Source organism: Eulemur rufifrons, chromosome 3, assembly GCF_041146395.1.
Source record: "Eulemur rufifrons isolate Redbay chromosome 3, OSU_ERuf_1, whole genome shotgun sequence".
Taxonomy (NCBI): domain Eukaryota; kingdom Metazoa; phylum Chordata; class Mammalia; order Primates; family Lemuridae; genus Eulemur; species Eulemur rufifrons.
In genome coordinates this window covers 80,052,997-80,075,943 of record NC_090985.1, presented here as the reverse complement: position 1 = coordinate 80,075,943, position 22,947 = coordinate 80,052,997, and the positions used below count along the sequence as shown (strand labels likewise).

The 22,947-nt window shown below is 33.4% G+C and overlaps 1 protein-coding gene across 2 annotated transcripts in view; it reads left to right on the top strand.

Moving 5' to 3' along the window:
* The window catches only part of HNF4G (hepatocyte nuclear factor 4 gamma), a 126,570-nt gene that overhangs the window by 91,792 nt on the left and 11,831 nt on the right, over nucleotides 1-22,947 (top strand). Inside the window, exons 1-4 of one of the 2 annotated variants that reach the window (XM_069466337.1) lie at nucleotides 12,200-12,317; nucleotides 15,344-15,515; nucleotides 19,073-19,167; nucleotides 22,213-22,319. In XM_069466337.1, the coding sequence (XP_069322438.1) occupies nucleotides 12,200-12,317; nucleotides 15,344-15,515; nucleotides 19,073-19,167; nucleotides 22,213-22,319 (492 nt within the window). Of the gene's footprint in view, nucleotides 1-12,199; nucleotides 12,318-15,343; nucleotides 15,516-19,072; nucleotides 19,168-22,212; nucleotides 22,320-22,947 lie in introns of those variants that run through there. The other variant, XM_069466338.1, reaches the window with a different exon arrangement.

Sequence of the window (22,947 nt, the reverse complement as noted above, 5' to 3'; positions counted from 1 at the left end):
GTGACCAAGTTTTACTGTAGGTGACAGAAAAGCATTCTAGGGAAAAGAAGATTCATCAACAACTGAGGATATAAAATTACATTTTGCAATGGTGTCATCTCTGTAATAAAAATTTGAAATCATATTTCTAAGTAGTGATGGTAAATTTAAATGCCTGGGATTCCGTAGGAAAAGAGAATAGCAGCAAACGCATCAATGAACATTGGAGAATGTCTGTGTTTATGAAGTGTACGAGGAAGTGGGATAAAAAGGGAGTTGCCACAAAGGTAGAAGATGAATCAGGATAATATTATTTTAAATAAAAGCAGTTATTGTATTTGGTAGGTTGAAGAGAGATTTCAAATGAAGCTATGACTCTGAAATTTCAGGGCCATCAGGTGAAATTTCAAAGCCCCTTCTAAGTCTCAAGTCTACAAATGTGTTTCTCATAATTCCTTTCTTTTCAAGAGGCCCCTCAAAATTTCATAAGCGTCAGACCTTACAAAAACTAGATAAGCAACCGCAAACAGCTTTTTTCTCTTGGCATTAATTTTTACTCATCTCTATTTCGAAAATAGTAGTAATATCATGAAAATTATTCTGGTATGCTCTAAACTTATAATTATTTTTTACCAATAGCATTTTGATACAAATGCATATTGAATTTATTTAAATTCTACATATTTATGGCTTACTTACACTTTTCCAGAAGTCCACATATTTATGACTTAAGTTGCTTTTTTTCTCTTTCTCTCCCTTTATTTCTTCCTTCTCCCTCCTCCCCTCCTTCTCCCCTGCTCTCTTTCTTTCTTCCTTTCTACCATAACCGAAGGGAAAATAGTTGAAAGAATATGATACCTGCTATCAAAATGCATAGTTATCATTGAAAAATTAAATTGCCCTAATGAATGTGGGTGTAACTGGCTGAACACACATTCCATTTACCGTCACAATCCAGTATCGCAGTGATATTACTGGCTGAGGTTTTTTGTTTCTTTTTAATTACAGATTGAGATATAGAGTTTTAACTTTGAGGGTCCTGAAAGTGAAAAGTCCTTATTTGTATCAAACCAAGTAACTTGTACACTTTTGAAGGTTAGTTCAATAAAAAATGGACAAACCTAAAAGGAAATGAATTTGTTAATATATACCAAGTTTTCTTTACATTTAAAATCCAAGTACTACTCACAAAAATATATTCACATAACTTTTTTAAGGTTCCTAATATCTCAACAAATTTAAAAAAATTAAATATGTGTATTTAAAAGGTTTTTGCAATTCTCATAAAGGTTTCTTTGACTCTAAATGTAATAATATGTTACACAGGCCAATGAATACCTTCCTTTTTATTGCATATCTAGAACCTTAGTAATAATGTATATAGAGTCGATCTTCATTATTTGCAGATTCCAAATTTGTGAATTTGCCTGCATGCTTGAGTTGACTTTTAACCCCCAAAATCAATACTTGGGGCACTTTTGTAGCCATTCCTGGGCATGTGCAGAGTGGTGAAAAGTTTGTTATTCAATGCGCAGATGCCCAGCTGAAGTCAAACAAGGCAGCGCCCTCCTTTCTTGTTTCAGTTCTCAGACTATAAAAAAGTGTCCTTTTCACAATATATTTAGCGCCACGTTTTCCTCATTGTTGTGGGTTTTTTTTGGCGATTTTGTTGTTCAAAATGGTCCCCAAGCATAATGCTGTCTAGTGTTCATCAGAGCAAGAGGGCTACAATCTGCTTTACAGAGAAAATATGCGTGTTATATAAGCTTCATTCAGGGATGAGTTCTAATAGTGCTGTTGCTGTGAGTTCAATATTAATGTTACTATGTATTAAATAGGTGTCTTTAAACAGAAACACCCGCAAAAGGAAGGTTATATATTGACTGGTCTGTGAAAATGTTGTGACCAGAGACTCACAGGAACATAACCCTTAGTTTCCCTAGAAGCAGAGATTCAGCATTTGCTAATTCAGTATTCACAGTGACTGTATAGAAAATAATTACCATAGCTAATGAGAATGGACATACACACACATATATATATATATACACACACACAGATCAATACATATCTGTTTTGTGTTTAAGAAGTTAAAATATAAAATTATGATATACCACTACTAGTTAATAGTTTCCAAGAATACAACTATAAAAACATATTTTGACCATTAGAAAATTAATTAAATGGTAACTGTGTTTTATTATACCATTCACAGTCTGAATTCAAATAATTTTGTTTAATATTTACTGATGAAACTGGCGCACTGTTTAGCTGTTTTGGTAACATGAACATTTGTTTTATAAGCAGACATTAAGCAAATTTTACAAATATTGGTATATAGGATCTTTCCATTATTGTGATTGACTCTTATTTATAAAATGTATTTTGAGTGACCTTATATTAGAATTTCTGCTTTTGTTTGTAAAATAGGTAAAATTCAATACTTCCTCTTCTAACTTTATTTTTAAAATGCTTCTTGCGCTCTCTGTTATTTAGTGGGAATTTAGTAGTTCAGAGAAATTAACTCTTCTACTTCAACACTTTTTTTCTTTGCAAAATCTTGAATAAGGGCTTTAAACCTGATGTCAGTACCTTTATGTTTAATCCTGTTCAGGTGAGAGGGCATAATTGTGCATTTTGCAATTTCCTTGTCTAACTTGTTCTTTTGTGTAGTGTTTATCTGCTCACTCCTAAAGCTGGGAAGAAGGATAGTATATGAGTGGCATACATAGTAAGTGAGAAATGCGAGCGGTCCTTGGGTATCTTATTTATACCTTGGTACTATTAGCATGCCGTAGTACGGGCCTACCAAGGCTCTCAGGCCACTTTTTCAGCTTTAAGGTACTTTGTCAGATACAAAAGATAAGGTGAGACTAAGATATAGGAGAAACTACGGCGTGGGAAAGTGTAAGAATGTTTACATACAAGCCTAGCTTTTTGCAGCCTTAAACTTCATGTAAAACCTCAATGAAATGTATTTCCTCTGCTTTTAAAATGAAAGTTACTAACACCTGATCTAACTCTGTAACACCATTACTGTGTTCATCAAATGAACAGAAGACACTTTCAGCCGTCTGTATTTTCTTCTGTAAAATAAATTTTCTGTACTTTCTCTATGTTTAAAAAATGGAGTCCTTCGTGGAGTAAGGCCAGTATTGTGAAAGGACTCTTTTAATTCTAAGTTTTAATATATTACATGAATTTGTCTTAAAATGATCCAGCTCAGATGCCATAAAATGAGTTCAGGTGGGTCTGCCCAGGACAATTCATAGGGAATTTTGTTACCTCTAAGTTTGGATTTGAATGTTGCTCCAGTGAGGCGTGGAGCTTGAGGGGCCTAAACGTCTTCCTCTACTTTCTTCATGTTTCTCTCAGCAGTAGGCAAAAGCAAGAGTGTCAGTAACACTACATGCAGATATATTCTTCTTCTTGTACTTTATTTATGGAAACGTCATCCTGTTAAAAATGTAAGGCTGGGAGATAGAGGGTGGAGGTCAGGTACCATTTTCTACTGTAGTGGAGATGGGGGTTGCTTATTTGTCCTATTAGTCTACTGTAGGCAATAGACAATAAACAAAATTAATTACATAACTACAAATTGGACTATAAAGAAAAAGAAAAGGATGCTGTGAGAGAGAACTTCAAGGGAGATCCATTTGAAATTAGATGTGGATTTCTTTTCATTAATTTTTACTAGAATCCATTTAGGCATACTCAGGATTTCCATTGTTTTTTAATATTTCTGAGTTTGGATCACCTTTCTCTTCACAATATTTATCTTCTTTTACTATTTTTTTAATATTTAATTTTCAAATCCTTAATTTTGTTGCCCTCCCCTCCCAACTTTAATACAACCACCATCTACCTTTCTCAAGAGGGACAGCCCTGAGGTCAGCTGGCAGTAAGGCCAGGAAGGTGTGAACAAAACAGAACGGCGTGAGTGGGTAGGGGCTGTTATTCCTCTTACATGTGACCCTGGACACCTGTTTAAGAGGGCCCTGGAGCAAGAACCAGAGTCCAGTTGAGATATCTAGACCAGCTCATCACCCTCAAGGAGAGGTTGTGCTAGCCTAAAAGTGTTGTCATTAAAAGAGCTTCTGGTGTTCTAGACCTCTGTGGAAAATAGGAGAGCTGTTATAGTAAGCTCAGTTACCCTATCCCTGATCCTCAGAGCACTGGACTTCGTAGCTGAAGGCACTGCAAGCAGAGAGGCTCTACCTGTCACCTTGCAATGGAACTGTCAACTTTGTACCTGATCTGTCACCTACAGGGCTACTGGGCCTTCCGTTTCTGTGTGACTCTTCCATTTGCCGTACTCAAGTAGGCAGATATGGCACTTGAAGGTGAATAGAGCTAGGAGTAATCAAAACAAAACAAAAAACAATGCATCTAAGGAAACCCAGCAGCCTGAGAAAGGAAAGATACGTAGAACATGTAGAACAGGCAACTTGCATTTAGGCAGAAATTCTGCAGCTGGTGGATGATAATTAGAACAAAAATAATGAATATTTAAAGGCAACTTTAGATTTAAATCATTTTCTCCCATCCAGGTACTCACCAGCCCCAACCCTGCTTAGCTTCCAAGATCAAACAAGATTGGGCACATTCTGGGTGGTATGACCGTACATGGTCTAAGACTAAAATGTATGATTTTGAGTTTAAAGATTTAGAAGAATTCAGTGAGAATATGGTCCCTATGGAGACCTAAATTAGTGGTTCAGAATAAATATCTGAACAAGAGCCAGACTGCCAAGAGATGGTAATCATAAAGGAAAACATACAAACATACAAGGCTTGGAGGATGGATAACACGAGCTTTTATATATATTTTTATGATGATTACTTGATTGTGAGATCTATGAGGGCAAGGATTTTCTCTATTTGTTCATGTAGAAAAATATCCAGTGACTGACTAGCAAGGTGCTTGACACATAAAATATACTTAGGTACTCAATATAAATGCTATATTCTGTCACAGTTTATTATGTGCATATGTATCTTATTTACATTTTCAATAATTATTTGTGTAGTGTTTATGGCCAGTGTTGTAGGCACTAGAAACATAATAATAAATAGAAAATAGAAGGTCTTTGCCTTCATAGAACTTAACACCTTAAAGCAGTGGTTCCTAGCAGTGATTGCTGCACACTGGAATCACCTAAAGCCTTTTTAAAAAGAAACCTGGCTCCTCCCTTTAGACTTAATTGGTATCTGATGCATGTTGGACCTTGGTAACCTTTAAAATTCCCCAGATGATTCTGACATGCAGCAGTATTTGTGAATCACTGTTCGAATATGTAAGTTAGGCAATAAGCAACTCCAAATTACTTACCTGAGAGTGATGCTGGCTTGTGTTACAAAAGCTACAGCTTTACCCCTGATGTTTAGTTCATCTTATATTCATATGTTTACTGTTAATATTATTTTAATCATGTCCTATATTTCATTACAATATTGTCCAAAAACCCAATCAATACTGTTTTTGAAAAACTGTTTACCAAAAAGAAATATTTATTATTTCAGTTGTGCCCACCATATACCTTTATTAAATGGAGATCCAAATATTGTTTATTTTTATCCAAATCAAGTATCACATTAAAATGTTGTCCTCCCTATATGTCTAAAAAAGCTTTAAAGAGGAATGTTAAGCAACACGTGACTGAATGACTGTACATATGATCTATTATTACATTTTTAAATGGAGAAACTGTAACTGTTATTTAGGTGTTTATTTATTTATTTGGCTTCCACATGCTAAAGTTTATGTTCATTACAGTATATCTGTTTAAAATGTTCAATTCTAAATTGTACTCAGCATAGCAAAACTGCTGCTATTTTTCTTAAACATTATACCTTTTCAGAACATATTGGAAATAGGTACTGGCCCAAACTGATAACTTCCTTCCCTTCATTTTGCATAATGCAGCAACTTTGGTATCAAAATGCCACCACAATCTTAAATACTCCGACTAGTTTTGCTGAGTTTGCACTAGCAACAATGATAATACCCATTGTAAAAAGGAAATGCAGAAATAGTGACTGTCAAATCCTAATATGCTCCTTCTATCCACACTTTTTTATTTTTCTTACCACTATAATCTATATTTCAGTTAATAATTTAGTACAAATTGGCTCCTTATCTTTTGAAAGGAGAGTCTGTTTTGAATCACAAGGCAACTGACCTTGAAGGTAGGTTTAATATATGCAGATTTCTTATATTACCTCTAAGCTTTTACTCGAAGTATTTTCTTGGTTACATTTAGCTCTCAGCTGCGCAGTCCTCATTTTGTCTACCCTAACAGTAACTGATTTAATTAGGATGCAGTTTTTACTTTTCTTTAGTTTTGGATTTTACATTTATTTGTATAAATAGTTCTAAATAATAATCTACTGTGTTAATCAGCAAATATAATAAATACAAATAGTTAAAGTAAATAATAAATATTAGAAATAATAGTAGCATCTTTCTAAATTAGTTCAGCTATTTCTCAAGGTGCTTGTGTATCTCTGTTCACTTTATTTAAATTTTATTATCAAATGACATTTTCTGCTAGTATGTGATAAGGATTTAAAATTGGTTCCTTGGATAAGTTTTATGAATTGAAAAAAATATGAATTGAGAAATGAGCTATGGAGTAACTATAATTCTTTAAAGGAGATTTATAAAACTGTGTAAGCAAAGTCATAGAAATTCAGTTTAAATTTAAATTTTCAACAATTCTAGAACAGAAGTATGTTCAGAAATAGTATTAAAAATGAAAATTTTTTAATGTTGGGACTAATTTTGGTTTAAATTTCTTAATGAGTTAATGTGATTCTGCTGGAAATTCCATAGATCCAGATTGAAGAACAAGGAAAAAAAGAGAAGAAAAAAATGATTTTTATTTATATAAAATTATATATAATATGGACTTTATGAAGAGATTTACGAAACTCTTTGAAAATAGAATCTATCATTTCAGGCAATTTCAAACTTCTTTAAATGTCAGTGCTAGTGACTTGTTTTGAACAATTAAATGTCTATCTTTCTTTGCTTGTAATTTTTTAAGTTACTTGTTTTCTCATCAAAATTAGGAAGAATAAAAGACAAGATTTCGATTTCAAAAGAGGAATGATGGTTAGGTTAGGGCAAGGAAATGCAATGTTTTGTTTTGTTTTTAATTGAGATATTTTTTGAGAAACGAGAGGTGGCTTTGCTTTGAATTTATAAACCATTTTGTTAGGTAGAGTTCTTCACTTAATGGTTTCTTGTTTATACTGAAAAATACACTAGGTTGACTTGGATTGTTACTCTCCTTCATTTAGCTTTTAATGATCATATTTGTATAATCTTCATACTTGAAAAATGGAATATGGAAACAAAAACTACAGATATGCTTTTGGAATTAATACACAGTACTTTTGGTAATGAAAAATAATCTCAAAGGAATAAGTTTAGAGGATAAATTTTATTAACTATGCTTTAAAATAAGATGTTTTTATGTCGGTATTAGCATTCCAAATTATTTTCATGAAAATTCTTTTATGAAAATAACCTTGATTTTTATTACCTGTTTTCTATTTTAAATCACGCTATGAAGGAATGATTAAATCAAACATATAGTATAGCACAATTTAACAAGCTTAATAGTCTTACAGATAAGATAGAAATGTTTCTGCTATTACCTTGAATAATCAATAGTGAATTGAGTTGTTGTCTTCTTTAAACACTATGCTGTTTTCTTGTTATGTTGCTCTGAAGAAATTTAAATATCATATTTCACATTCCAGTTTAGAGAACGATTGTTCTGAGAGAAATATTTTTCAAGATCATTAGTTGTACTTTAAAAATTTACCTTTTATCTACAAATAATGTTATTCTCTCTGGAGTATTTGATCTGAATAAGGCTAAAATGGTACATCTTAGCCTACAAAACATGAGATTACACTAAATAACAGTAATATTTTGTTCAGCTTAGAGAACAGATGCTGGCAAGTGATGTCTGTTAAGAGATTTTTAGCAGATCATAGTTTATCTCATATATTTATGTTTTTGGAGAAAGATTATTTTATATATTTTACTTTAGAAAATGTGTACTACTTATTATAAATTACTATTTTAAGTATTAGCATGTATTTTTGATGTTTTTCCCAATTAAACCTTTAGAAGTAAACATAAAAGTATTCATAAATTTATGCTGAATGTAGGGGTTAGTAACATATGTCTCATTTATTTAAGGATAATTGTTTCTATATCACCTGGGCATAAAATTAATATAGTTTCTTTTTACTACTTAAACTCTTAATCTAATGTAGCTTTAATGAGTTTACCCATCAGAAGTACTTGAAGCTATAATGAAAGGCTGATATCTATCTGTCCCCTTCCTGAAAATAACTGAATTTTAATGCAGAAGTATATAAGCAGACACCATAGACCAGGCGCGGTGGCTCACGCCTGTAATCCTAGCACTCTGGAAGGCTGAGGCAGGTGGATCGTTTGAGCTCAGGAGTTTGAGACCAGCCTGAGCTAGAGCGAGACCCCGTCTTTACTAAAAATAGAAAGAAATTAGCTGGACAACTAAAAATATATATAGAAAAAATTAGCTGGGCATGGTGGCACATGCCTGTAGTCCCAGCTACTTGGGAGGCTGAGGCAGGAGGATTGCTTGAGCCCAGGAGGTTGTTGAAGTTGTTGAGGTTGCTGTGAGCTAGGCTGATGCCACGGCACTCTAGCCCGAGCAACAGAGTGAGACTCTGTCTCAAAAAATAAATAAATAAATAAATAAAAGACATAAAAAAACCCACCATAATTGTTTCATGTATCCAAGGTTTATGCAATTTAATTTTATAATTTTATTTTGTTCAACTGTGCCAGAGACATATTTCCTGAATTGTGAAGACTCCACACTCACTATTTTTTTTTTTTTTTTTGAGACAGAGTCTCACTCTGTTGCCCAGGCTAGAGTACCCTGGCATCAGCCTAGCTCACAGCAACCTCAAACTCCTGGGCTCAAGCAATCCTCCTGCCTCAGCCTCCAGAGTAGCTGGGACTACAGGCATGCGCCACCATGCCAGGCTAATTTTTCTATTAATATTTTTAGTTGTCCATATAATTTCTTTCTGTTTTTTTTAGTAGAGACGGGGTCTCGCTCTTGCTCAGGCTGGTCTTGAACTACTGAGCTCAAATGATCCACCTGCCTCAGCCTCCCAGAGTGCTAGGATTACAGGTGCGAGCCACCGCGCCTGTCCCACACTCACTATTAAATGGAAAACAAGGAATGCTAAAGACTTGCTATTTGCTTTGATTATGATGCATAACTAAAAATCCCAAATTAACTATAACTCAAATTTTTTTCAATGTGACATGTTTTCTTCTTTTTCACCTCCTCTCTTTCTTTTCTTCCTCTTCATTTTCTTCTTCTATTAAAACAAATAAAAATATTCTGAATATAATTGAATTGGTTTCAGAAGTAGAGAGGATGGATTGGCCATAAAGAGGAATATAAGTTAATTTATAGATTCAAGTTATCTCAAGTTAAAATCAATACAAGAGAAACTCTAATCTCCATTTAGCCAACTCCTAGGACTAACTCGTTCTCAATTTCCTTTGTGGATCATACTAATTAGTTTCCAGGGTAGGCACATCTCACCAACTTTAAACACCTATAAGAAGTCACTTAGATTTGTTATCTAGCATGTTATTGCCATTTGTTCTTGTTATTTCATTTCACAATTTAATTAAATATTGTGCAATCTAACGCAACATAAGTGTTAAAAAGAGTTTATTTTTCTCTCTCCTATAAAAACCAAGGGGAATACATTGGAAGTGAACAAAAGCAAGTCAACTAAAATATATAAAATATTTTGAAAAATTATAAAATTCTAGAATGCTTCTGCATTCGGATTGCTTTATAGGAAGCTTTGACTTTTTTCTCCATTAAAAAAAAAATACTAGAAATCAAAGCCAGTGAATGAGGTTTACGTAAAAAAAAAAATTAGTAAACTATCCCAACCTGGGAGTTCTTGCTCAAAGAAAAGGTCTTTGTTTTACAACAAAACAGTAGTATTTATATCTACTTAAGTCAAATAAGCTATTAAGTAAGCATATACCATTTTTATGATTCTCTGTTTTATTTGCTTAATCAGTTCAGTAAATTATAAGTCCTAGAATTTAAGAAAAGAGGGTTTCCGCTGTACTTTGTGATCTCTTTGAAAAAAAGCTAGAGAATCATTCCTTTGCTAGTCTGAGGCCGATTGAATTCTGTGGGTGTTTCCACATCTGAATATCATTAGGAAGACTAACTGCCCACTTGAGGAGACATGCCTGCTATTTGAATCTACCATATCTTCTGGAATTCTCAAGTTCTTTTTCTATAAAATGAACAAAATAATTCACAGTAACATGGACAGGAAACAGGTTTCATCTTGAAAGCCAGCTCTGATTAATTGCTAATGGCAACTTGAAGATCTGTGCTGAGATGAATCTGTAGCCCCTTTTCACCTTAGAGCAAAATGCCCTGATCTAACAGTGATGTCAGCCACTGAGCAAAGTGGGGTAGAACAGTAAAACCATGACAGCATTGTTCTCCTGCACTATATCCACGTTTCCTTTAGTGTTTTGCAGACCTATAAATGAACAGTTCCCTGTCTTTTTCTTTTCTGTTTTTCCTTCTGTTGGCACACTCTCATCATTGACATCCCTTAGCATTAGTTAGTTACCACATAGATGAGAAAGACTGTGGGCTACGCACAATTCACCCCTTTGTTTCCCGTAGAAAACACATCTTTGTTGCTTCAGTTCAAATGAGAACGACTTCATGCAAATGAAAACCACAGAATTTACTTGCTGTCTACTTCTCCAAAACTGAATAACTTTGTTAGCCTTTATTAAAGAAAATCAGTCAGAAAAGAAAATTTATCCCAAAATATTATCCTCACAGTTAAGAGTCTACAGAAGATGAGGGCAAGAGGACTATTTGCAATGAGCACTATTTGATTTAGGAAATCTGGCTGCCAAAATGACTCTGCTATTTTTTTACAATTTGTCACATGGTTTAAAGTATTTTAAGAGGTCCACTTTCCCAGGTGAAAAATACAATCATTTCTAAGACAGAGTATTCACAAGTTTTATGGTATTAAGAAATTGATTAAGAAATATTGCTTTGCTATTATCTTTAACAAATGTGGAAAATGAAGTTCTGAATTTTTAATGTAAGTGGGGCTGGAATTTTCTTGGAAGATAAAATCAATAAACATATTCTCAGAAGTAAAATATACTCATTGAATATTATCATCTAAATATTCCCAAACTCTAAATGTTTGTCATCATATATATTAATATTAATACATATAAAAGATATACTGTGCTCTATAGATGAAGGTTGATGATCGTAGGGTGTTTAGGTCCACAGCTATTAGGGATAATTTTATCTCAGTTTAATGTCTAGAAAGTAATAGGCATCAGCAGTCAAAATAAATGAAACTTTATTCATGTAATAATTATTAATTGAATGCCTAGGATATGCTAGCAACTCTACCCGTTCTGCCCTTGAGAAGTTTACAAACATGGAAGGAACACAGAGCCATGAATTGATAGTTAAAAAGAATATGTTACAGGCCATATTAGGGTGACACCCAGGGTGTTACTAGAATATATCATAAATCCCCACATTCTAAATTATAAATTTATTTTATTTCAAAATAAAGGTAGCTTTATTGTACATATAAGAAAACTTGAAATTGTTAAATGCTTATGTTAAGTGTTCAGTGTTAACTTACAGTCTTGGCTTATCAAATTTATCATGGTAAACTGAGTCCTATTTTTCAGAATATCTGGTATGTGACTTCAGCCCCTTAAATGGAATACTTGACATTATAATTATAGTTTAAAACCTGAGAGATTCTCTGTTCCATTTTTAATCCTTCTTCTAATGACATCACTTATTGTCTACTGGAAAATCAATTTAGGAAATCATTTTAGTCCACTAAGCACTTTAGATAAGGTGATTCCATGAAGCATTCCAAGATTATCACAAGGAATTGCTTTCGTATGTCATAAAACAAGAAGAAATAAGCAGAATATGGCCTGCTGAGGAAGGTTACAGTTTTACAGCCCCTCCCACTGCAGCACTTAAGTCACTCAGTTACAGTTAACTTTGGATTATCACTCAGAGATTGAAAGCAAAACAGTCATCACAAACTCTGGGCTTGTGGTGTGACTTGTATGTGTGTTTCTAAATCCATGATGAGGGTATCGGAACCAATACTGGAAATGGACATGGCAAATTACAGTGAAGTTTTGGACCCAACTTACACAACTTTGGAGTTTGAAACCATGCAGATTCTGTATAATTCAAATGGTGAGTTCTCATCTGCTTATAGATGTAGAGAAAATTAAGTATAATGGGAGAAGTAAAACTGAGCTTCCCAAGGTGGTGGTGGCTCCTAGTTTTATTGCTAAAGAATTCAGGGCTTGCTTTCTAAGGCCACAAATCTGAGCTTTTGCGCTTCATCATAAAATTTAAATTAACAGTGCTACGGGTATTTTATGTCAGTGATAGAAAAAGCCTGGTTTTGTGTTATAAAGTAACCTCAGAATTCTGTCATGGGCCAGGTAGGGAAGTAAAAAGAGTAGTTTCAGCAGTCATTTTATTTGCTGTAAATCACAGGAATAAGTAATATTGGCAGATTGGCTGTGAAAGTATATTTTCTATGCAAGATTTAAAATGACTTATGGAACAAAGTTTCTATAGAACACTAGGGAGTTTTCTTGATTGCCTACTCCTTTCATTAGTCCAGTTTGCAGTTGCTGCTCATGAAAAACTGGCATTTAAAACTACTATGGAGTTTTTGCACTGAACATAAATATGAAAGGAAATAAGGTTTATATTATAACCTCACTTGACAGGCTAATGTTTAGCCTCACAACACTCTTGGTATTTATCTACTGTAACATTTTAACTTTAAATAAGACATGAGTTGTTGAGGTTTTGTATCTTTATGTAATACAGTTTACTATTGACTTTGAATTTAGAATTTTTTTCTAAGTAAAAATCTTGCCCCAAATATGTTGTAAGTGTTAGAACTTCTAACATATAGTAATTATATATGCTTTGGAAAATGTGTGTGTGTGTCTGTGTTTAGTTGAGAATGTGTCTTATACTGAGGACATCTTAGTATTCTCCTGTACTGTACAGTTGGTATGATTGATGTTCTGGTTGTATCGCCAATAAACAATAGCTTATTAGTGGGGAGATTTTAAAAATTGCTAAAAGATGAATTCTGAAATTTTAGCACAGAGTTAAAATGAACCTGTAGTGCAATAGGAAGTCACTATGTTGATTCCTTATGTCTAGTTTGACTAGCGATATTTAATATTTATTTCATTGTAATCATGGCTTTAAAAAGAAAGACTCATGATTAATAAATGGTAGGGGCAGATTTACCATAAATACTTAAAAGTATTTACCAAAATATACTAAAACAACTATTTGGTATGGCAATTTCCAAAGTGTTGTGTTTAACTTGTTTGCCTGTAATGGTGCTGTCAATACTATGTCAGTATAGCATTTAACTTGAAGCAACAGTTGAATTGTTCCTATTTCCATCTAATTTGCCAGAAAACAATGAATTCCCAACACCTCTAATATCCATATTGCTAATATCTATTTTGTTAATGTTACCCAAATAAAAATGTGTAGCATTTACATTCTATAATGCCACATGACTAACCTTACACATTTTCTCATTAAACTTTTATTCCAAATTTATGAAACTATATGTAACAATATTTGTCTACTCAGAAGTGTTAGTAAATAGAATATAAGTAACATTACATAATGTAATTGAAAGATAACCTTTAATTTTCTTCTTTTGTTCTATTAGAGATATAATAATGAGTTGTTATATTTATATCATACAACTATATGATAATTGAATTTTAATATATTATATTGTATATTCAATATCTTTAGAGAACATGCAGATTTTTAAGGTGTAATCAATAGTATTAACTCATTTAAGAAGTATTTATTTAATATAAGTATGTAGTTTTTTTCCAATGACCCTTTCTTCATAACTATCTATTAGATGTCCGCTATATGCTGGACAAAATTCTAAGAGCTAGAAAACACAGGGAGTAAATAAAGCAGATAAATTCTCTGACATCATGAAGTTTATATTCTATGTGTAAAGATGGGTAATAAATGAGCAATCCAATAATAATATAATTTTAGGTAATGAAGTTATTAAAATAAGTAGGGCTCTAGATTCTACTTGAGGGGCAAATGAGAGGTGACTTTTTTAGATGTGTGTTCAGGGAAAGTTTCATACAAATTTTGAGGTTTGAATCTGACAGCTAGCTCAAAGAAAAATTTGGAGAAGAACCTTCCTTCAGGCAGAAGGAACAGCCAGTGTACAAGTGCTGAGATGTAAATAGGCTTCGATGGAGAAAAAAGACAGTATTGCTGGAGAACAGTGAGCTGGTTGAAAAGTGGCACCAGGTACAGGAATCAGAGAGGCGGAAGAGGGGGAAGAGCTTCATCATACAGGGGTTTACAGGCCGTAGTAAGGTGTGTAGACTTTATTCTGTATCCAGTGGCAAGTCGTGGCAGGGTTGGATGCAGAAGGGTGACATGATGTGAATTTCTTATACCAAGATCACTTTGGTAACTTTGAGGTAATAAACAATAGGGGAGCAAAGGTGGAAGTAGAGAAATTAGAGAGGAGGCTATTGTAGTAATTCAGGGGGAAAATTATGGTTAACTGAATAAGGGTGTTCATGGTGAAAAGGTTAAAAGTTGTGTATTAAATAGGTATTTTAAATGTGGACTAACTCACAGACTGGAAATGAAGGACAAAAGTGAAAATATAAGGAAGGCTTCCAGGTTATTGGCCCTGGGCACTGGAGGGGACCATTGACTGATGTAGGGGAGACTGAAGGGAAGAACAAGTAGTAGGGGAAAAAAAATCAAAGAGTTCTGTTTATGATACATGAATTTGCAACTCTTATTAGATTTCAAAGTGAAGTTCTTCAATAGGTACTTGGTCATTTCAGACTGATTCCCGTGGGAGACATCAAGGCTAGAGGTAAAATACTGGGATTTCTCATCATACAGATGATTAGTGTCATGGGACTGGATGAACTTCCCTTGGGAAAGAGTACAGTTGGGGGGCTGAGACTGATGATGTGCTAAAGTTAAATACTCATAAATATGAAAGGGGAGCTTGGAATGAAAGCAGCCAGTGGCTAAAAGGAAAGCAATGGTGTGGGGTCTCCAAGAAGTCAAGGAATGGGCTGTTTCAAGCTGTAAATAATTGGTAGGACAATTTAATCAGGAAGCACTCAGTACTAACTCTAACTCTACTCTTCCTTTCTCTTTCACAGAGAGTTCTGCCCCAGAGACGACAAGTATGAATACCACAGACAATGGGGTCAACTGTCTGTGTGCTATATGTGGGGACAGAGCAACAGGAAAACACTATGGGGCCTCGAGCTGTGACGGGTGCAAGGGCTTCTTCAGACGCAGCATACGCAAGAGTCATGTTTATTCCTGCAGGTATTGGAAAGGCTACTTTTGGGAAAGTTATCTTTAGAGGTGTTTCAAAATGGCATGCAAGGAGTAAGGAAAGAACATTCAGAGACTTTTTTATATCTGTAACTCAATGAACAAAATCTCCTAGCTGCAATACAAATGAGGATGTGTGGGTATATATGCAGGTTGTATTCACATAAGTGGTTCTTTTTTATGAAACATTTGAGACTTATAAAAGGTATATAAAAAATCCACCTGCCTACCACCCACCTTAGATCAATATAGTTGAAGCTGTAGTAGACACCTCCCCTGTCATTTTCTCTTTCTTCCTTGCCTCCTAGAGGTAACTACCATCAGGGATTTGGTGTTGATGTTTTCCTTGTGTTTCTTTATTGTTTTACCACATGTTCATATACTTCTAAACATTTTAAAATCTGAATTTAAATGGTTTTACAATAAATGTATTTTTCTGCATGTTGATTTCTTTTTTTAGCACCACTACATCCTGAGTCTTTTAAAACTAAATTGTAAAACTACACATGATTTTGGCAGATTGTTGATGTCAATAACTGAAATTCAATTTTCAGTCCTAAAATTAAAAATGTATTTCTCCTGACACATTTTTTCCATTGAATTTAAATGTTTTGTCTAAAGTTTTTTTAGCTATTTTATGTCACACATTTCTAGTATGTGTTTTCTTTTTTTAAATTAATATATAGTCAACATCATAGCATAATTTAAGTATAAATATTGAACCTCAATTGCTCAGTATGACAGTTCTTGAATGAAGATTACATATAACTAGAATACAGGCTATTCACAAAAATCACTGGTTTTAACAAAAAAAAATCTGTGTTTTCTTTATCAATGAAAAGTGTGTGTAAGATTATGTTTTAAGAACAAGTTGGACATTTGAGAAGTTAACTCTCTCAAAACCTTGTCATTTGATTTCTCAGGGTGTAATAAAAGTTAATATATAACTCTCCAAATATCTACCTAGTGTTCTCTAGCAATTTTTCCAGGATAGTTTGAAGTAGGTTAAAAGAAATGTAAATCACCCACTTTAAAACTTCTTGGTAAACAAAAAAGAGTTTATAGATGAGTTTTGCTTTCGTAGACATCAAAACTCTAGAGGTAAAAAATAGATCAATTTTCTTCATTAAAAGTTATTTTCTCCGTGATAACGTTACATACTGAGTGCTCCTACAAAGTAACAACTAAAATGAATACAAAATAACATGCAAACAGAGCTTTCTGGAATTAAAAAATGGCGATTCAAAAACTAAATGCAATAATTTGTAGGAATCAGAGAATATTTCTATCAGCATTGCCACTCTTCCTGCATAGAGAGAGTGGAAAAGCAGTGCTCCCACAGCAGCTTTTAGAAGTTCAAAAAATGTTCTAGCAACATGTGCTGTTTACCTCCTTGCACCATCATGAATGCTGCTGCCAACCTAGCTTTTTTTAATATATATTTTGGTATTAAGCAAATGGTATGATTTTCCATTTGGAAAATAGCTATTATATTGATGCAAGTTTAGGAGCATCAAGGTTTTTTTAAGCTCAGGTTTTTCTGGTCTCAAAGTTATCCATCTCCTTATCTTTACAAATTGCATTTCCACTCTAACTGCTCTATCACACAGAAGTTGGGCTTTCCCTCCCAAAGCACTTTTAATTACTGTTTCAATACTTTTCACATTATACTTTTTATAATGACTATTTTTAAATCTGTATATGTGCTCTATCAGATTGTAATGTCCTTGAATGGAGGAGCCAGGTAGTATTCTACCTATTTAATCTCTACACCAGGATCTTGTACACTGAAGGTGCTGAATAATATGTTTATTCAATTTTTGTTATTAATTTAATGTTAATTGAATTTGTTTTCCTTGTTGTTTTTCCTTGGTAATCTGGTCCTGTCTCCTGAGTCTCCTTGGCCATGCATTCACAAATGAACAATCCCTTTTTGCTCATGCCAAAAGCATACTCCTCTTCTGGCTCAATTTATTTATAGTAGGCTTACTTCTCATTCAATTTTAAGTGAGCACCCATATTTTTTAGAAGAAATATTTTTCTAGGTCACAAAATAAATATATTTCTTTATTCTTATTATTAATAATCAACTAAAACTAACCAGGGACATATCAATACCTCTGAGTAATTTTATGCCAGAATTCTAAAGAAATGTCATTGTTTACTATATTCTTAAATACTCCAAAATGTTTAAAGTGCATTAACACAACAACCATTGCAGCAAGTCCTTCTCCTTATTAATGTTATTTAACATCCCTAAGTTCTACTGATAATGAATGGTGGATCTGGGAATCAAGCTCAGATCTAAGTTCAGAGATTGCACTCTTTGTTTAGGTGTACAATTCAGTTTTGTAGTGTATTCACAGAGTTGTGCAACCATCAGTACAATTAATTTAGAATATTGTTATCACCCTACAAAAAAACCTTAAGCAATTACTTCCCATTTCCCCCCAACTCCTTTCCCAACAATGTGAAGCAATTGAAAATCTACTTTTTGTTTGTATAGATTTGCCTCTTCTGGACATTTCATGTAAATAAAATCATGCAATATGTGGCCCTTAGTGTCTGACTTCCTTCATTTAGAGTGGAATAGCATTCTCAAAGTTCATCCATATTGTAGCATTTATCAGTATTTCATTCCTATTTATTGACAATAATATTTCATTATGTGGGTATTCCACATTCTGTTTATCTTTTCATCAGTTGATAGGCATTTGGGCTGTATCCACTTTCTGGCTATTATGAATAATGCGGCTGTGGACATTTGGGTACAAGTTTTTGTGTGGACATATATTTTCATGTCACTGGAGTATGGACCTAGTATGGAATTGCCAGATCGTATGGTAACTCTATGGAGACTCTTTTTGAGACTGTCCTTGGGTGGACCCGGTCTTTTTAATAAGCTGCCAGACTTTTTCCCAAAGCAGCTGCATCATTTAATATTCTAACCAGCAACGTATGAGAGCTACAATTTTTCTACATCCTCACCAACACTCATATTGTCTGTGTTTTCAATTATAGCCATTCTAATGGTTGTGAAGTGATACCTCGTTGTGCAGAGACTGTACTCTCAACACCATTCTCAATGGCCTCTTGATATGTAGTTTAGCATGTAGAGTAAACTTTAGTTGAATATGAGGTACACTTAAAATTAATAGAATAACTGAAGAGAGAAACACGTGAAAGTGCATGGGAATGAAGTTCTGATATATTCTCCATCACACTGAAATCATTTCACAATAAGCAACAAGACTTTATATGCCAAATAGTTTTAAAGCTAGGTTTGGCTTTCATGACTCATGATAGAAATGGTTATGCACCCTGGCCAAAAACGAGATAGGCATCCCATATAAAGACTGCATGAGAGGTGAGGCTTGTATTTCCATGTACGTGCTGGTCATGAGACTAGAAGGTCATAGTTAATTGTTCTTACTCATTCTTTCTGTTGAATCATATTTCATCATATTTATTTAAAGTTCATTTTTCTGGTTTTTTTTTGAAAAACAATAGTTTTCTGCAAACTAATATATCTTTGTTTGATATTATAGGTTCAGTCGGCAATGTGTTGTTGACAAGGACAAAAGGAATCAATGTAGATATTGTCGACTAAGAAAGTGTTTTAGAGCAGGAATGAAAAAAGAAGGTAATAGTAATAATGATAATGTTATTGCTGAAAAATGATAAACATACACACACAGTCTCATTAATTATAATAACCTTTTCCCATGAGTTCTAATCTTCCTCTATATATTAATGAAGATTCTACGGTAAAGAATTTAGCCCATAGCCAGGAACAGTGGCTCACACCTGTAATCCTAGCACTCTGGGAGGCCGAGGCGGGAGGATTAGTTTGAGCTCAGGAGTTCGAGACCAACCTGAGCAAGAGCGAGACCCCATATCTACCAAAAAAATAGAAAGGAATTATCTGGACAACCAAAAATATACAGAAAAAATTAGCCAGGCATGGTGGCACACGCCTGTAGTCCCAGCTACTCGGAAGGCTGAGGCAGGAGGATTGCTTAAGCCCAGGAGTTTGAGGTTACTGTGAGCTAGGCTGATGCCACGGCACTCAGTCTAGCCCAGGCAACAGAGTGAGACTCTGTCTCAAAAAAAAAAAAAAAAAAAAAAAAGAATTTAGCCCAGGAACATCCAGCTAGTAAGTGGTGGATCCAATCTTTATCAGGTGACTGTCTAATTATGGACCATCCTCTCCACCACTGCTATCCCTGGCAACAAACTTATTGTCTAAATAACATTCCAATGTTCTGTTCAAAATATAAATGGCAAAATCTATTAATATGTTGAAATTATAAATATATTTTAAACACATTTTTATTCTTAATAATAATTATGTATCTCTCCTCATTTCATGAACATTAACTGAACATCTTCTTTTCATACATTCATTAATTTAACAAATATATATTGAACACTGCTACTTTCCAAACACTGTTCTAGGTGCTGAGGTTTCAATAGTGAACCCACTTTATAGTCTGTTGAGGGACAGAGACAGTAGACTAGATGTGCTATTTTAGTGTGTACTAATTTTATGTTGAGCATATTAAATAATCTGATTATATTCTCCTACATTCTAGATATGGTTAATTTAGAAACAAATGTGTGGAACACAATCTAAACATTTGGCAGGATATAGCAGCTACAAGATTTAGGTCTGTCAGTTTGCAGCAAGACCATGCCTATCATGTACAAAGAGATTTTTCACAACTATTTCACAAACCATTAAAAATCAAATTAAATCAAATTACTATATTACAGAAGTGTAAAATATATCAAACTCACCTTGAACATAGCTTTTTTTCTTTGTCATTTGGTATTTTAAAGATATAGAAATACCATTCCTTTTACTTTGGTTGGTAGTCTCAAAGAAGACAACAAAAAATAAAGTGCACAAAATTAAAGGAAAAGTACTTTCCTATTTCAAAAGTGACTTATTTCTAATGTCATAAAAAGCTCTATTTAGCAGCTTATGGAATTAATTACATACTTTGTCAATTGTCTTCATTCATTTCAACTTGAAACCTATATTTACCCCTACAAAAGCGCAAGCAAATCACAAGCCCACATTTTCTTTATGAGTTTTACAATTTGTGAAATACAAATTATTTTAAAAATAGTGAAATTATACCTTCTTTATGAATTAATGCATTCATTTTCTTAAATAGATTAGAAAGTAACTTTTGAATTTCAAAGTTGATGTATTTCTCTTCTTTACAGTCATAGAATAGTAGGAAGATTAATTAGATAAAAACAACTATAAACATGGTTTTATGTAAAAAACGATGGCACTCAGAATAGAAATGTTCACAATATCTTTTGGCACTTTTCTAAAGAACAATCATGTAAATGAAATTCATAAAAGCATACCTAACATCTTATTTTTTTTTTTAATCTCCGCATATGCTTTACCAAATGAGTCAGCTTAGGTTGAAAACTGATAACATTTGATAACAATTTCTGTTAAAAAAAAAAAAAATGTAAGGTACCGATAAGAATGACTTCAAAATAAAATAGTAATGATTCATTCTAGCTTAAAGACCACTCACTCTTTCTTAAAGGCAAAAAGTCACTATTTTATCTTCCAGTTTAATGGAGTTAAGAGTCAATAGAAAGTTTTAGGTCTCTGTTGCTAGATTTTGGTGTAGAAATTGGTCAATTTATTTAATAAAAGAATAATTGCAGAACACAAATAAGATAGTTTAATGCCTTATCTTTCTAGCAGAACAGGTTACAGCATTAACTTAAATAGTATAAGGCCTGTAGGCCTTGTTTTTCTTTTCTTTGGGGGGAGGGATTAATGGAAGATAATTTTTACCTGCTAGATTTTGAAATTCAGCTTTGATATCTGATTTATTTTATTTTCTATATGACAAATAGAGTTAATATTAATACAAGTTACTATTCCCCCTCTCATTTTTCCTTAGATTTAAAAATGTAGTTTTCAATAAGAGATTTGGGAATACACATTATTCTTTTTTTCCTTTCTGAAATAAAAAAGCAGATACGTAAAAAGTTAGACACTTTTTATATAATATGTAGGATTTTGTCACCTTTCCGAAATGCTGATATTCAAACTTTAATCTTCTCAAGAGAGACCTACCTGGTGCAACTTTTGCTTTATTAATGTTTGTAAACTGTCTGAAGGATGGTGTTTTATAAGATATCATGATACTACAATCTTAAAATCATCTTAACTAAAATAAATTTACTTTCCATTTTTGCTAGTGTTTTACAGGAAAAAGAAAATAGAAGCTTCAAAATCTATGACTCATATTTTCTGACAGTGAATACACTCTTATCTTTGACCTGGTCAATCTCACAGGCGATGCTCTTTCTTTAGCCATCTTATAGTTTTATTAACTTTGAGAGAATGGAAAACCATCCTATTAAAAGTACAGCATGGTAGAACTGGCTGACTCAACACTTTCTAACATGCATGCCATCATGAAATCCCAAACAGCAATATTTTATAAGGTCTAGTGACAAGCTTGACTATTCCTACTGTTAAGAGTGGGACAGAATGAAAATATCTTCAGTCTTACTTTCCCCACCAAGGTCTTTTAGAAAAACCCTTTCTCATACATCCTGACATACGTGTGTGTGCGTGTGTGTGTGTGTGTGTGTGTGTGTATGAGAACTGACCGATAAATACTGTGATTTTCTCCCCTAGCTGTGCAAAATGAACGTGATAGAATAAGCACCAGAAGAAGTACATTTGATGGCAGCAACATCCCCTCCATTAACACACTGGCACAAGCTGAAGTTCGGTCTCGCCAGGTATCTGCTACACACCAGCATTCAGCCCTGTTTCAAAAAATCAAATGACTATTTAAGCATAATGCTAAAATAATCGTAGTTCATTCAAATGTGCTCATTACTAAAATAAATCACATCACAATTCGAGAGTTTTACTCTGAAACTATTAATGGAACTGCTGAATTAATTTTCACTTTTCCCAGACAAGACTATTTTTGAAATGAAAAAGTAAAATGAATTTCTGCCTAAGATTATTAAAAAACAGTTTGTTTATAAAACTGATTAAAAATACTTAATGCATAGCACAAGGCTCTGGGAGCAGCATTTTATTTTATTGGTTGAATCTGTAAAAGCAGCTACCACAACTTTTGGGGAGTTTGGTTGAGATCAGTCATCAGAGTTTCTTTCCTTGAAAATGACTTCTGAACTCAAGAAGTCACCTTGGCACCTGTTTTAGAAACAGATTTTTTAAATGAAAAGCCAGAATTTAGAAAACACAGGAGGAAAAAAGCTCTATTACTTTAAACTTCTAGCATAAGAATATCAGTTCTAAAGTTTAACAAAAAGTTTAGAGTCAAATCCTTTAAAAACAGGTTTATTTTAGCATTTCCCATATTAGAAATGTTAATTATATTTTTCCATTATAAAG